General features: G+C 41.9%; 1 protein-coding gene across 1 annotated transcript in view; it reads right to left on the bottom strand.

Moving 5' to 3' along the window:
• The window catches only part of LOC136863551 (insulin-like peptide receptor), a 462,473-nt gene extending 452,001 nt beyond the window's left edge, over window positions 1-10,472 (bottom strand). Inside the window, exons 1-2 of the mRNA XM_067139932.2 lie at window positions 10,238-10,472; window positions 2,587-2,730 (exon numbers count right to left, since the gene is read on the bottom strand). Of these exons, the coding sequence (XP_066996033.2) occupies window positions 2,587-2,730; window positions 10,238-10,472 (379 nt within the window). The remainder of the gene's footprint in view (window positions 1-2,586; window positions 2,731-10,237) is intronic.
• Between the last annotated feature and the right edge of the window lie 3,899 nt (window positions 10,473-14,371).

Here is a 14,371-nt window from a genome sequence, read left to right as displayed (position 1 = left end):
AGTGTTGGAGTAGTAGCACCACGAACGACAAGGCAATTATTTCGCATACTGGAAGAAAAATATATTTAATTATTCTGAGATTAATTCGTGTGGAAGCACTTTATTTAGTGGATATTCTTGTATTAGGGAACGGACAAGACATTATTCAGGGTACCAAGCACTGTAGAGTCTCTAACTTGTTTGAAAAAAAACTTGCAAATCAACCACCTAAACAACGAAACTCATGTGGACCAGAGGTCTGGTACACCAATGCGAGGGTTGTTGCAAGTCATTCAGACTCGAAGTACTGTACCGGTTACGACCTGTACATGAGTATTTTTTGAGTATAAATGACATTTAATTATCACGCGTAATGTTCTGAGCACGCCTGGTTTGTTTACCGTCAGTGGGGCAAGCAAGCGAGTGAAGGACAGCTGTGAGCTGTGACGTAGCCACAGGGGCTAGCTAGACCGCCCGCCCGTCACACCACGTGTTCCCAGCCTGGACTCGTATATTCTAGATTCCACGTCACATCTTCCAGATTGTTCGACGGGGAAAATTTTGTAACTCCCGTAATAATTATGCTAGCGGCTTGAGCGATATGTCATCTTGTTCGGGATCACCTGAACTTCGCAATGCTCGAGTTTCAAATAAATCCATCGAGGGATTTAGGAGATATTCAGTCAAGCCGTATTGTGACGTAGACGCCCCGGATCGAATAAAAGGAGGGCCCACTGTAGCCTGTTCACTCAGTTACAGCTGAGTAGTCAGCGTGGACACTCTCGCTGCTACTATAGTCGTGTAGTGATAGTCCCGACGAGGAACTCTGTAATTTTCTAAGTATTCATAAAGTGAACTTGTATTTTCTTCGAGTGTGGGAGAACGAATTCTTCCAAGTATTCTCAAGTGGACTTGCAATATTTCGAGTGTTAAAGAACATTTCCTAAGTCTTCATAATTGAACTTACAATATTTACGGGTGTTCGAGATTGGAATTTTTCCAATTATTCATGAAATGGACTTGTATTACTTACGTGCTAAATTCATAATTGGACTTGTATTATTTACGTGTGTTAAAGAACGAATTCTTCATAAATTGAACCTGCAATATTTGCGAGTGTTAAGAGACTCATTCCTCTAATAAACAGTGATTCATAAACTTTGCTAGTGATGATCTCTGAAAGTGCTTTAAGTTCCCGTAAGCATAAATTTGTGATTTTGCTGGTACTGGATCAAAGACTTATAAACTTTGCCGGTGATGAACTCTAACTTCATTCAACGTCTTTAAAACATAAATTTAGGATTTCACCTGTGTTGATTCAAAGACTTATAAATTTTGCCAGTGATAGACTATAAATTTATTCATGTGGATGGACTTGTGTTTTTCGTACATGTTCACTCAAAGACTTGTACCTTCGCCAGTGATGAACTTTAAATTTGGTCATAGTTTCATGAGAAGGGACTTGTGTTATTTTTGCCTGTATTTATTCAGAGACGAAGACTTTTGCTAGTGGTGAACTTTGAAAGTATTCATAATCCTCGTATACAGAGACATATCATTTTACGAGTGTTAAATTTTGAAAGTCTTGACGAATAATAACCAGTGACTTCACTAATAGGTTAATCACCCAAGGTTTTTATGAACTCAGATTTATCAGTACTGCGAGTGACCTTGGAGACATCAACCCTCTGTCACATTGGACTGAGGTAGCAAATTATTCTCTGCAACATCACCAGGATCATCGGGGTTCAACCTGGGCCTCGAAAGTTCGAGGCATCTCTACCTTCTGGAACGTGTTCCAACCTGCTCGGCTTGGTGAACTGGAGAATCCGAGCCATATTATAGGACTATGTGGAAGACAACTTATATCTACCTGGAGGTGATGTGCAATTTCATGTCTTATATGAATAAACTCATGTTAAGTCAAAGTTTTCTTGTAGATAGGACCCTACCTCCTGTACCGAACCCTAGCTACTAGTCACCCAGTTTTTGCCCTGAGAACTATATACTTGCTTACTTTAAAATATAATCTGAGAGTCGGGCTCTTTTACCGGTACAGTACGCTGTAATGAAATTTGTTAAGTCATGATAAAAAACGGCAGTACCGGTATACAGATAGAGTGGGGAAACGTGCAAGTGTAAATAGAGCAAGTTATGATGTAGACAGGCGTTATGTAGACAGGCGTTATGTACACAAGGTCAATAAAAATAATAAGAACATGATACTAACAGCTGATTACGCGCGAGTGTGTCCTAATAAACAGAGTAGATCGAAGGAGGTCAAGCTTAAATTTCGTCCCGTCGTACTTGGAGATTTTTTAGTCAAGAATACGAAGAATTCTTTTGTGTACTCTTATCCTAGGGTCCAGGTTAGTCAACGAACACGTAAGTGTACACATACTGGAGAGAAACCGTCCCGCTGTGTCGAATGCAATAAAGCGTTTACTACCAAGGGTAAACTCCGCCAACGTGCATACTGGAGAGAGGCTGTTCCGCTGTAAAGAAATGCAATATGGCGATTTACAGAAAGGAGAATCTACAAAGACACGACATTTTTCATACGGGATTTAGGTAATTGTAGTGCAGGGAACACAATAAAACGTTTACCGAAGGATTTCAGCTCCAAACCCTCCAGTCTGTTCATAATGGCGAAAGGTCCTCCCAGTGCCAGGATTGTAACAATGTTTGAAAGACTAAAAGACCTAGCCTCCGAAAACACATGACGCATCATACTAAAGACAGTCCAACCCGCTGCAAGAATACAACAAGGCGTTTACAACTAACAGTAAACTGCGAACACACGCTGTTATACATACTGGATTAAGCGCTGAAAATGCAGTAAAACGTTTACGCAGCGAGGTAATCAACAAAAACACCCGTTTGCTCATAACAGAGAGACATCTTTTCATCGTCAGTAATGCAAATAAACGTTTGGTCAAAGCCCGTCTCCTAAGCAACATACCATGATGCATACTGGAGCAAGGCTATCCTACTGTTAAAAATGCAATAAAGCGTTTGAAGTTAGGGATAGCCTCCGATAGCACGCAGCTGTATATACTGGAGTAAAGCCAAAGCCCTGCACGGAGTGCAATATGACGTTTCGTCTACTTACTAGTAATCTTCGCACCCACACGCTTCTTCATAACGGGGAAAGGCCCTTTCAATGTCAGGATTTCAACAATTATTCGGTAGGAGAAGTGACCTCCGGTTACACATAGTGATACACGCCCGGTGGTGGTGTTTACTAATGCCGATCACGAAAATTATGACTTCCGTAATGTCATTTAATCAAAATTAGGATGCAAGAATATGTTCTACGTAAATAGTAGTGTTGTCCGTCTCATGCGATCTTCCTGCTAGGAGATTCTTCATTTAATTGTGAAGCTAATTTAGTGCCAAAGTCAACAGCCATCTTTATTTTATTGCCTGGCATTGCCTGCACGTCGTTCTTCTCGAGGCAGACTAACTTAAACGACACCAAATCTTGGAAGTTATAACGCACTACCACCTTATATTTTCAAAACTACCATTGACCCAGCGCAAAGAATACTTACTGCTCTGATATCTACCGTGGTAACTCTATGAGAAACAAAATAATATTCATCTCCTGCCACGTTAAAATAAGATACTGTATTAAAATGCCCAACGTTGATTCACAGTCTGGCGACAAAATTCCATGCCCTATCTGTAATAAAGGTTGTAAGTCGGCATTAGGAGTAAATATTCACATAGGAAAAGCTCACCCTGAGAAAAGGAGAAATAAAATCATAACACAATATGCTAGTAACACGAATGTTGGGGAATGCTTACAGTTGACAGAAGACACCCCAATGTTCGCTGATCATGAAACTGAAAATAGTAATCCTATGAAGATTTGGGAGGAGAGAATTTCAAACATCATGCAAAATGGTGATGCTAATCAGCTAGAATCTTTTACTTCTGAGGTTATGCAGTTCTTTGCAGATCAGGTTAATGAATTGCCTGGCCCTCAACATCCTGCTGTTAGATATTACAAAAGTAGAAATTTACAAAATAATCGTAAATATGACCATAAAACCTCTAGTAACCCACAGCGGAGGTCTCAAAGGCAACGAGAGAAGAACAGAGAGCGTTATGCCTACGAGGTAGCCAAATATCATTTCTATAATCAGAGGCGGAAAATTGCTCGCAAAATTTTGGACAAAACTAATAAGGCCCATTCTTGTGAAATCCTAAAAACTACGATTTTGGATCATTTTGAAAAGACTTTTGGTACCGAAAATAACAATTCTCCTCTATCTCTTATGGAAAAAAGCACTGACTTACCGGCTGATATTAATATTTCAGTAGACGATGTCCATAAGGGATTACACAACATCAAAGTTGACATCTCACCAGGCCCAGATAATATTACTGTTCGTGTATTACGGCACATCAAGGCTACTAAATTTCTGACGTTACTCATCAACACGATGCTTCATTTCTCCTACGTACCTTCAAAACTCAAATTGGCCAGAACACTTTTAATACATAAGGGTGGAGACATAAATTATATTAAAGAATGGAGACCTATAACCATATGTTCGGTGACTAGGAGAATAACTGAACGAGTACTAGATATGAGACTGCGTTCATATGTCACACTAAGTCCTCACCAGCGTGGCTTCGTGCCATTACCTGGTACTCATGTCAACGCTTCCCTCGTGAATGGTTGCCTCCAGGATGCGAAACGCAACAAAAAGGATTGTTGCGTCATTTTTTTAGATGTCACAAAAGCATTTGACTCTATTGGACCCAGGATGCGAAACGCAACAAAAATGATTGTTGCGTCATTTTTTTAGATGTCACAAAAGCATTTGACTCTATTGGACATGAACATATCAAACGATCTCTTCGACAATCTGAAATTCCTCCTAACTTATGTATGTTAATTGAAGCATTTCTTACAAAGAAGACAGTTCAAGTGGAAGCTGATCATAAGAAATGAAAACCCATCGAAATTAAGTGTGGCGCAGCTCAAGGGTCCCCTATCTCACCACTGCTGTTCAATTTAGCAATCAATACTGCAATACAAAATCTCACTGACCATGACATATTCCAACGTTATGGCTATAATTTATCTGATGATCTACCGCCGTTATCCTCAGTTGCTTTCGCAGATGACCTAGTCATACTCAGCAAAACCGAAAATGATGCTACTACATTGCTAAATTTGGCTGAAAGCAGATTTGCAGAAATTGGTTTACATATCCATCCTCTTAAAAGCAAATCTATAATCCTGAAGAAAGGAAAATTAACTGAAGGAAACGTCACTACAGTCGAAGGATCAATAATCCCATCGATAAAAACAATGAACGAATCAAGTATTTAGGAATTGACTTCAACAATGAAATCTCTCTTGACAGACATAAACTAATAAGCACAATAACTTCTGACTTAAATAATCTGGCAAAAATAAAACTTCTAAAACCAGGCCAAAAGATCAAGATTATTAACGAGTTTGTTTTGCCGGGTTTGATCTATCCTCTACAATGTGCCCCTCTGACACAACTATCAAACACTTTTCTTAAAGATCTGGACAAAATTATAAGAAGTTCTGTAAAAGAAATAATGATGCTGCCTGATGATACTCCAAATTCGATGCTGTAGAGTGCCAGAAAGGTCAGAGGGATGGGAATAATTTGCGCAGAATGGGAAGCTAATATACAGCATTACAATATTTGTAATCGCTTACTCCATGTTTAGGACGTTCACCTACCATACGTAAGGAAGTTACCCGAAGAAGAAGATATGGCACTCCACAGACTTGACACAAAAAAGGAAAGTCTCCCCCCAAAGATTGACGGAAGAAAACTACGCGAAATTATGAGAAATTGATCCTTTCAGTCGTGGTGTCAGCTACCACATAAAGGAAAAGGAGTAGTGTTATATTCAGACTGCCCAAAAGCAAACTCCTGGATGACTCATAAATCACCTCTGTCCTCCTCTGAATACATAAATACAGTGAAGATGACATGCGACCTCACCGCAGTCAGGTCGGTTCCCGGTAGGTCATTCAACACAACCCGTTGCAGCCAAAATGGCTGCAACAAGACAGAAACCCTTGGACATGTGCTGGGATTCTGCCGGAGCACTGAACTAATGCGCAACCACCGCCACCACCGTGTAAGATCGTCGATTGCTCAAGGTTTGAGACAGCGTGGATGGGAGGTGCACGAGGAGGTTCACTGCGTCTCTACCGATGACTCTAATTGGAGGGCGGACATCGTAGCCATCAACAGAGAGGACATTAAAGCGATGGTCTTAGATCCCACCATTCGCTTTGAAAGGGACCTGGATCAGGCTCGGGATGTGGACCTAGAAAAGCAAACTATTTATGTTCCATGCTTGCCTTACCTTTCATCTAAGTATAAAATACCTATGGATCGGTGGATTGTCAGAGGACTGCTATTCGGAGCAAGAGCCGCCCTCCCTAGTCAGACATCGAACTTCCTACAAAACTTGAAATTTCCATTCTGCGAGTTAGAAAAAATAGTAATACAGATACTGAGGGACTCTCTGCAAATCAGTCACTTCCATCTGTACCTGAGAACGTGATTGACATTTCTCCCCCACTAACCCTGGGGAAATAGAAACAGAGGTACTTGCCACTCCTGGAGACGTGTCAGACCACTCTCGAGGCAACACCTTAAGCAACAAGACATAAACATTTACAAATATATGTATTATAATGTTAGGAAGAAAGATGACACGCAGGCAGTTTATCTCTATAAATAAAATTGCAATCTGTATTTTATGAATGACCATTCCAGGTCATATGAACATAACAGCTTCAACGATTAAATTTTCATTTCTTGATATTTTTAAACTCCATTGAAATTGAAACTGTATTCCGGATCATAATGGTCACCCTCATTGGAGGACGGATGATTTAATTCTTTAATAAATCTCTCTCTCTACTTTTTTGCATTGCAGCTGGCGTTAGTGTGAACAGGAGTATGTCGTCAGCAAAGACAAGACCAGGAATATCCTGATTTTCTGTACATGGCAGTGCAAATCTCTCCTCGCCTCCAAATTCTAGTATATCGTTAATGAACAACAGAAATAAAATTGGTGACAATTTACACCCCTGTTTCAGACCCATTTTAGAGATAATCTCTCCTACTACTACTCCTTCTTTCACTCTTACAGTACACTTTGCTTCAGCATACATCTTTTCTATAGCCCTTATCATTTTACATGACACTGCAACTTGTCTCAATCCAGAAACGACTGCCCCCCCCCCCCGTTCACAGTCAAATGCTTTTTCTAAATCTATTGATGTAATGTAGAGCATACCTCCTTTTTTTTTCTTTTCATATTTGTGAATAAGAGTTCTCACAATCAAAACATTATCTGTTCCTCTCCCTCTTCTGAAACAATTTTGAAATTTCGACAGGATCGAATGTCTCTCTGTCCAGTTCGTTAGTCTATTTGCTACCGGGCGAGTTGGCCGTGCGGTTAGGGACGCGCGGCTGTGAGCTTGCGTCCGGGAGATAGTGAGTTCGAATCCCACTGTCAGCAGGCCTGAAGAAGGTTTTCCGTGGTTTCCCATTTTCACACCAGGCACATGCTGGGGCTGTACCTTAATTAAGGCAAGGCCACGTCCGCTTCCTTCCAACTGCTAGGCCTTTCCTATCCCAACGTCGCCATAAGACCTATCTGTGTCAGTTCGACGTAAACCAAACAAACCCCATGGCACTACAGCCCTTGAAGGGCCTTGGCCTACCAAGCGACCGCTGCTCAGCCCGAAGGCCTGCAGATTACGAGCAAAAAAACAGTCTATTTGCTAGTATACCAGTATATACTTTTCCCAATGTACAGTATCTAATAAGGTAATTCCCCTATAGTTTCCTGGATTTAATCTATCCCCTTTATTTTTGTATATAGGGCATATTACCCCTCTTACCAAGCTTTCGGGAATACTTCTTTCTCGAAGATTTTATTGAATATCCTTGTCAAAATTTCCAACATGTCGTTTCGCTCTCCCACCTCTTTCCAAAATTAATATGTGATACCCGAAATAGCTCCTGATTTTCCCTTTTTTGGCTCCTTGTAACAGGTTCCTTATTTCCTGAGTCCAAATAGCCTCATCTAATTCAGGCAGAATGACACTCAAACCCCCCGAAACAATAATCCCCTCATGATGACCTCTCCCTTTGCCTTCTTTATTCAATAATTTCTCGAAATACTGGACCCATGTACCATGACTTATATTTGTCCCCCCAGTACCCGACTTCTTTTTGGTTATCTGATTTATTTTATCCCATACTTTTCTGCTGTCATTGTCCTTACACTTTTTATTTATGTCTGCAGCCATCTTTTGTTGCCACTCCAACTTCGTCTTTTTTAACAATTCTATGTATTCTTTCCTTCTTTTACAAAATTCGTTTCTAGCTAATTGACCACCATCCAACCTGTATCACCTAAGTGCCTTCATAACATTTTTTTGCTAGTTGTTTTACGTTGCACCGACACAGATAGGTCTTATGGCGACGATGGGATAGGAAAGGATAGGAAGTTGGAAGGAAGCGGCCGTGGCCTTCATTAAGATACAGCCCCAGCATTTGCCTGGTGTGAAAATGGGAAACCACGGAAGACAATCTTCAGGGCTGCCGACAGTGGGATTCGAACCCACTATCTCCCGGATTCAAGCTCACAGCCGCGTGCCCTTGACCGCACGGCCAACTCGCCCGGTGCCTTCATAACTAGTGAATTTTTCTATGCACATTCTGTATTATACCATCCACCTTTTATCCGCGTTTTACCTAGATTTTTCCTCAATACATTTTCCTGATACCCTATTAAATTTTCTTCCTGGCTAGGGCTTCTTCAACTCTATTCCCATCTATCAATTTTACAATACCTATTTTCCAAATCTCAATATTCTCACCATTGAAGTACTCTCTGAATTAATTCCCTAATTCTTCTCTCCAACGATACCTAGGTATTTTCCTCTCCTTTACGCTATCGTAAACGATCTCCTGCATTATTAATTAATTAATTATTTATTAATCATTAATTTTACAGATACTGCCATATGGTTTGCCTCCGCCCAATCCCTAATACGTATCTCTCTGATAACTTGCAGACTATCCATACAGCATACAACTAGGTCAATATTGTACTGCCCCCATTTTCTACTACATAGGTTAGTTTTCCACTCTCATCTCCGAACCACCATCCATTCAATATAAGCTCCTCTATCGCGCATAATTCTAGTAGTTTTTCTCCATTTCTGTTACATTCTTTATCCCGGATATTTCTATAAACTACTAATACCTCGTCCTGATGTTGACTTCTTGACTTCTGGTCCCCTATCCTCGCGTTAATATCACCCATAATTATGACGCTTTCCTTATCATACGTACTTCTCATTCGTCTAATTTTTGTCGTTAAATTCTCAAAAAATTCATTCTGGGCAAATGGGGAGCTCAAGGGTGGATTATATATAAAAGTTATACATATTTCATTCCTCCAATTGACCCTATCTAATATTCTTATCCAGATTAATTAAACTCCGATTCTAAGAGCTGTATCATATATTTTAAGTTGTCTTTGATTACCACCGAAATTCCGCCCGATATCCTTTCTCTATTGGATCTCCTTGATCCATACTGAATCCATACAATACACCCTTCTATCTTTAAGTCTTTCTTGTACCGGGCGAGTTGGCTGTGCGCGTAGAGGCGCTCGGCTGTGAGCTTCCATCCGGGAGATCGTGGGTTCGAATCCCACTGTCGGCAGCCCTGAAGATGGTTTTAGGTGGTTTCCCATTTTCGCACCAGACAAATGCTGGGGCTGTGCCTTAATTAAGGCCACGGTCGCTTCCTTCCAACTCCTAGGCCTTTTCTATCCCATCGTCGACATAAGACCTATCTGTGTCGGTGCGACGTAAAGCCCGTAGCATAAGAAAAGTCTTTCTTGTAATCAGACCAGATTTCTACAAGCCCAAGTATGTCCATTTCTTCCAGTAGCTCTTTAAAGTTTTCGTTACCTATTTTAGTCCATATTGCTTCAATATTAACACATGATACCTTTAACTGTTGTTATTTTTTACTTCTATGTTCTACTAAACTCCCTGACTTACTTCTAGTCATTCCAGATCTTTCCACTTCCATTATACTCCTCTCCGGAGAGGAAATAAAGTCCTTCTCAGATAATTATTCTGTGATTTTTACTCTACAACCTGAACCCATCCCCTTATTCTGAAAAAAGTTTTTTAGACTCACTGACCTACGCCTGGAAGCATCCTCAGCTCCTCCACGCGGCACTGCTTTTGACATCCGGCTCGCCTCGTCGCTCCTCCCACTGTTATTTAACTCCACTGGAAGATCTGACTTAGACCGTTGAATCACCTGTCCAGGGTTATCAACATCAGCACTGCATATAGACTCTGGAATCCCTCGTGTCATCACTCCTACACCATGCACTTCCGCTGATGACCCAAACTGCTTACTTCGTTCTTTGAACATATTATCCCCAGATCACTGACCGTCCACGTTCACGCCCGGGTATCTCCTATCAGATGCAATGCCCCTAGATGCCCACTCTTGCTTGTCGTAAATTGAATTGTAGAACTCTTTGCTCGTGGAGGCTTTTTCTGTCCATATCCCTTCTTATCCAAACCTTGCTGCCCTTCAAGTTCCTCGCACTATTTAAAATTCGGCTTGCCATTAATAATGAAATAAACTTAATTCTAACAGGTCTTCTTCCCCTATTCTTTCCCATTCTATACAAATCATCTATATCTCTTTCAGTACAGCCAATGCCTAAATTCTCTCTCATTAGCTTTAAGACTTAGTTCATCAATTCCATCGTAGACTCTCCTTCCGTTACCTCCAGGCCGTAAACAATAATGTTTCTTCTCTTCTCCTCCTCCGTTCTTCTGCTATCTCGCCATTGAAGTACCTGAGCTTGTTCTTCTAGCGCCTTTGTTCTCTGATTTAGTATCGCTCTTTCTTATCTTCTCTTATCTTCACCTTTATTTCTGTTAGTTCTTTGGTTATGCTGTCCTTCATATCGTTGATCTGTTGATACTGCACCTCGAACATTTCTTTGGTCTGGTCAGCCTGAGAAGCATCGCGCACAACTTCCTTGATTTTCTCCATGTCCTCCCATGTCAATGGGTCTGGGTTCACCTCGACGCCTCCGATGACTAATAGAGTCGTCACTATAGCTGCCGCCATCAATAGTTCTGTCAGTCCTATTCCTTTATTAACTCCTAATTTGCACTCCGTCTTGATCCACTTGACCCGGCTGTGCCATCTCCCTATCACACTCCTATACTGCTGCACTGTTGGGCTCCTTTCACACTACACGGTTTCGACCCTACCGCAAAAAAAGCCGTACGGCTCTTTTGCCGTGGATGTTGCTTTTACACTGCAACGGTTTTTTTTTTTTTTGCCGTGGGAAGCTCAGTGCATGTCTTGATGCTAGTCATACAAGAGAGTCATTTTAATAATAGGATGATTTCTTAATATTAGTAGTTTGTGGCTGAATATTAAACTGTGAAATTGTATCATAAGTATATATTTGTGAGTCTGTATTATGTAATAATATACACTATATATATACATACTGAAAATACACTTAAGTTACCAAACACACTTTTTTCTTTGTCTTAAATCAGATCAAAATCTGGTTTTATTTCCAAGTAAACTTCACGCCAGGCTTTTCTTGTCGCATTCCGATCTTTATAAATGCAGCAGCGGCGATTAGGGGGCGAGGGGGTGCGATCGCCCCCGCCCCACTTTGTGGAGGAAAAAGACAAAAACACCCCCGTACATGCCATGAAGGCCTTTGGAGGAGTGGAAGGTAAAGGCTTCCACCATTATTAACCGCGGTACGTGATGGGGTAGAGTGGTTAGCTCTACGCCCGGCCACCTTTGCCCCCAGGAATTAACCTGGTACTCATTTTTGGAGTAAGCTGAGTGAACCTCAGGGCCATATGCACCTCCGGAAGTGAAAATCTCGTTTCTTAAATTTTACGACTTCCTGACGAGGATTCGAACCCACGTCCTTCCGGGCGGACCGAGCACGCCTTTACCGCCTCGGCCAGGCAGCCCCTTAGTGGAGAAAACATTACATAATTATTCCATTTTAGGTGGCTGAAACTAGGACTTAATTTAATTATTTAAAAAAGCAATTTATACAAGCCCTGTTGTCTTATCAGATAAATCGTTCTTTTATTTTCTTTAATTATCAATAAAATTATTAGCGGGAATACGCACAGAATGTAGTTTGTCGCGACTAACCGATTTGTATAGCGCCATACCAAGTAGTGGAGACTTTGCATGTCCTGTGAGGAAGGATGGCAGGGGTATATTTTATTGCCAAGGTCATGGACGCTGAGGTATGATTCACTCGCTTGCCGCGCGTATTCGTCTATCTGGCAGTCTCGTTAGTGTGTTAGTTTCGTAATGTGTAGTCAAGTTCTAAACGAATTTTAATTGTATTATCACACCGTACTTCTGTTTAAGTCCGCCTCTGTGGTGTAGTGGTTAGCGTGATTAGCTGCCACCCCCGGAGGCCCGGGTTCAATTCCCGGCTCTGCCACGAAATTTGAAAAGTGGTACGAGGGCTGGAACGGGGTCCACTCAGCCTCGGGAGGTCAACTGAGTAGAGGTGGGTTCGATTCCCACCTCAGCCATCCTGGAAGTGGTTTTCCGTGGTTTCCCACTTCTCCTCCAGGCGAATGCCGGGATGGTACCTAACTTAAGGCCACGGCCGCTTCCTTCCCACTTCCTTGCCTATCCCTTGCAATATTCCCATCCCTCCATAAGGCCCCTGTTCAGCATAGCAGGTGAGGCCGCCTGGTCGAGGTACTGGTCATACTCCCCAGTTGTATCCCCGACCAAGAGTCTGAAGCTCCAGGACACTGCCCTTGAGGCGGTAGAGGTGGGATCCCTCGCTAAGTCCGAGGGAAAAGCCGAACCTGGAGGGTAAACAGATGATGATGATGATGATGACTTCTGTTTAATTTTATTGCATGTGTAAAATTGTTCCTTTGATAAAAGTTTTATTGTATGGTATCAAAAAAAAAAAAAAAAAAAAAAACCCAACAACACTATTACCGCACTTAAGTTGATAGTCTGGCAACCTTTACCTCTCTGTCGAAATTAGCCTACCACTTTGAGCTTTTCTTAAAAGTTTTGGTGTATATACACACGCCCACACCCCCACACCATACACCACAAACCCGGGTACGTTTTGTTGTTTGTACATTTCGCCCCCCCCCCCAACACACACGTCCAATACAATCGCCACTACTGTCTAAATGTCTAGCGTTATGTCCCAGTATGGACCAGAGTAATAAGAATTTCAGAATCTGCGGCAGCCATTTCACAAAACCAACGATAAATCCTACAAAGCAGTGCACTGAACATTTTAATAACAAACTAAAACAATAAAGTAAACTCGTGTCCTCATTCCGAGGCGGTGCAGCTCTTTTCACGTACACCCCCATTGGAGGTGAGCTGCATGTACCATTTGAACCACATACCAGCCCTCCTGCCATTCTTAAATTTCTGGCAGTACCGGGAATCGAACCCGGGCCCCCGACGACAGCAGCTAATAACACTAACCGTTACACTACGGAGGCGGACACTAAAACAATAAAACACTACGATACTAATACGTATAACTTGTGTCTAGATACCCTCGCGTTATCTCCTCTACAGCTGCTCGAGAGCTGCCGTATGATTAAAAAACCGTGCGATGTGAAAGCATGCATTTAGCTGCGTGCGCCACTGAGTCAACGGCAGCCGTCCATTCCAGTGGCAAGACACGGCTTAGGCAAAAAAAAAAAAAAAAAAACCGTACGGCGACATTCCTTTAGTGGCGTGAAGAAGAGCATTATTATACCTTTCACATTACACGGCACGGCAACGGCACGGCTGCCGTGCCGTGTAGCAGCCGTGTCTTGCCACTGGAATGGACGGCTGCCGTTGACTCAGTGGCGCACACAGCTAAATGCATGCTTTCACACTGCACGGTTTTTTAATCGTACGGCAGCTCTCGAGCAGCTGTAGAGGAGATAACGCGAGGGTATCTAGACACAAGTTATACGTATTGGTATCGTAGTGTTTTATTGTTTTACTTTGTTATTAAAATATTCAGTGCACTGCTTTGTAGGATTTATCGTTGGTTTTGTGAAATGGCTGACGCAGATTCTGAAATTCTTATTACTCTGGTCCATACTGGGACATAATGCTAGACATTTAGACAGTAGTGGCGATTGTATTGGACGTGTGTGTTGGGGGTGGGGGGGCGAAATGTACAAACAACAAAACGTACCCGGGTTTGTGGTGTATGGTGTGGGGGTGTGGGCGTGTGTATATACACCAAAACTTTTAAGAAAAGCTCAAAATGG

This window comes from Anabrus simplex, chromosome 2, assembly GCF_040414725.1.
Source record: "Anabrus simplex isolate iqAnaSimp1 chromosome 2, ASM4041472v1, whole genome shotgun sequence".
Classification (NCBI taxonomy): domain Eukaryota; kingdom Metazoa; phylum Arthropoda; class Insecta; order Orthoptera; family Tettigoniidae; genus Anabrus; species Anabrus simplex.
This window is presented reverse-complemented; position numbering and strand designations above follow the sequence as displayed.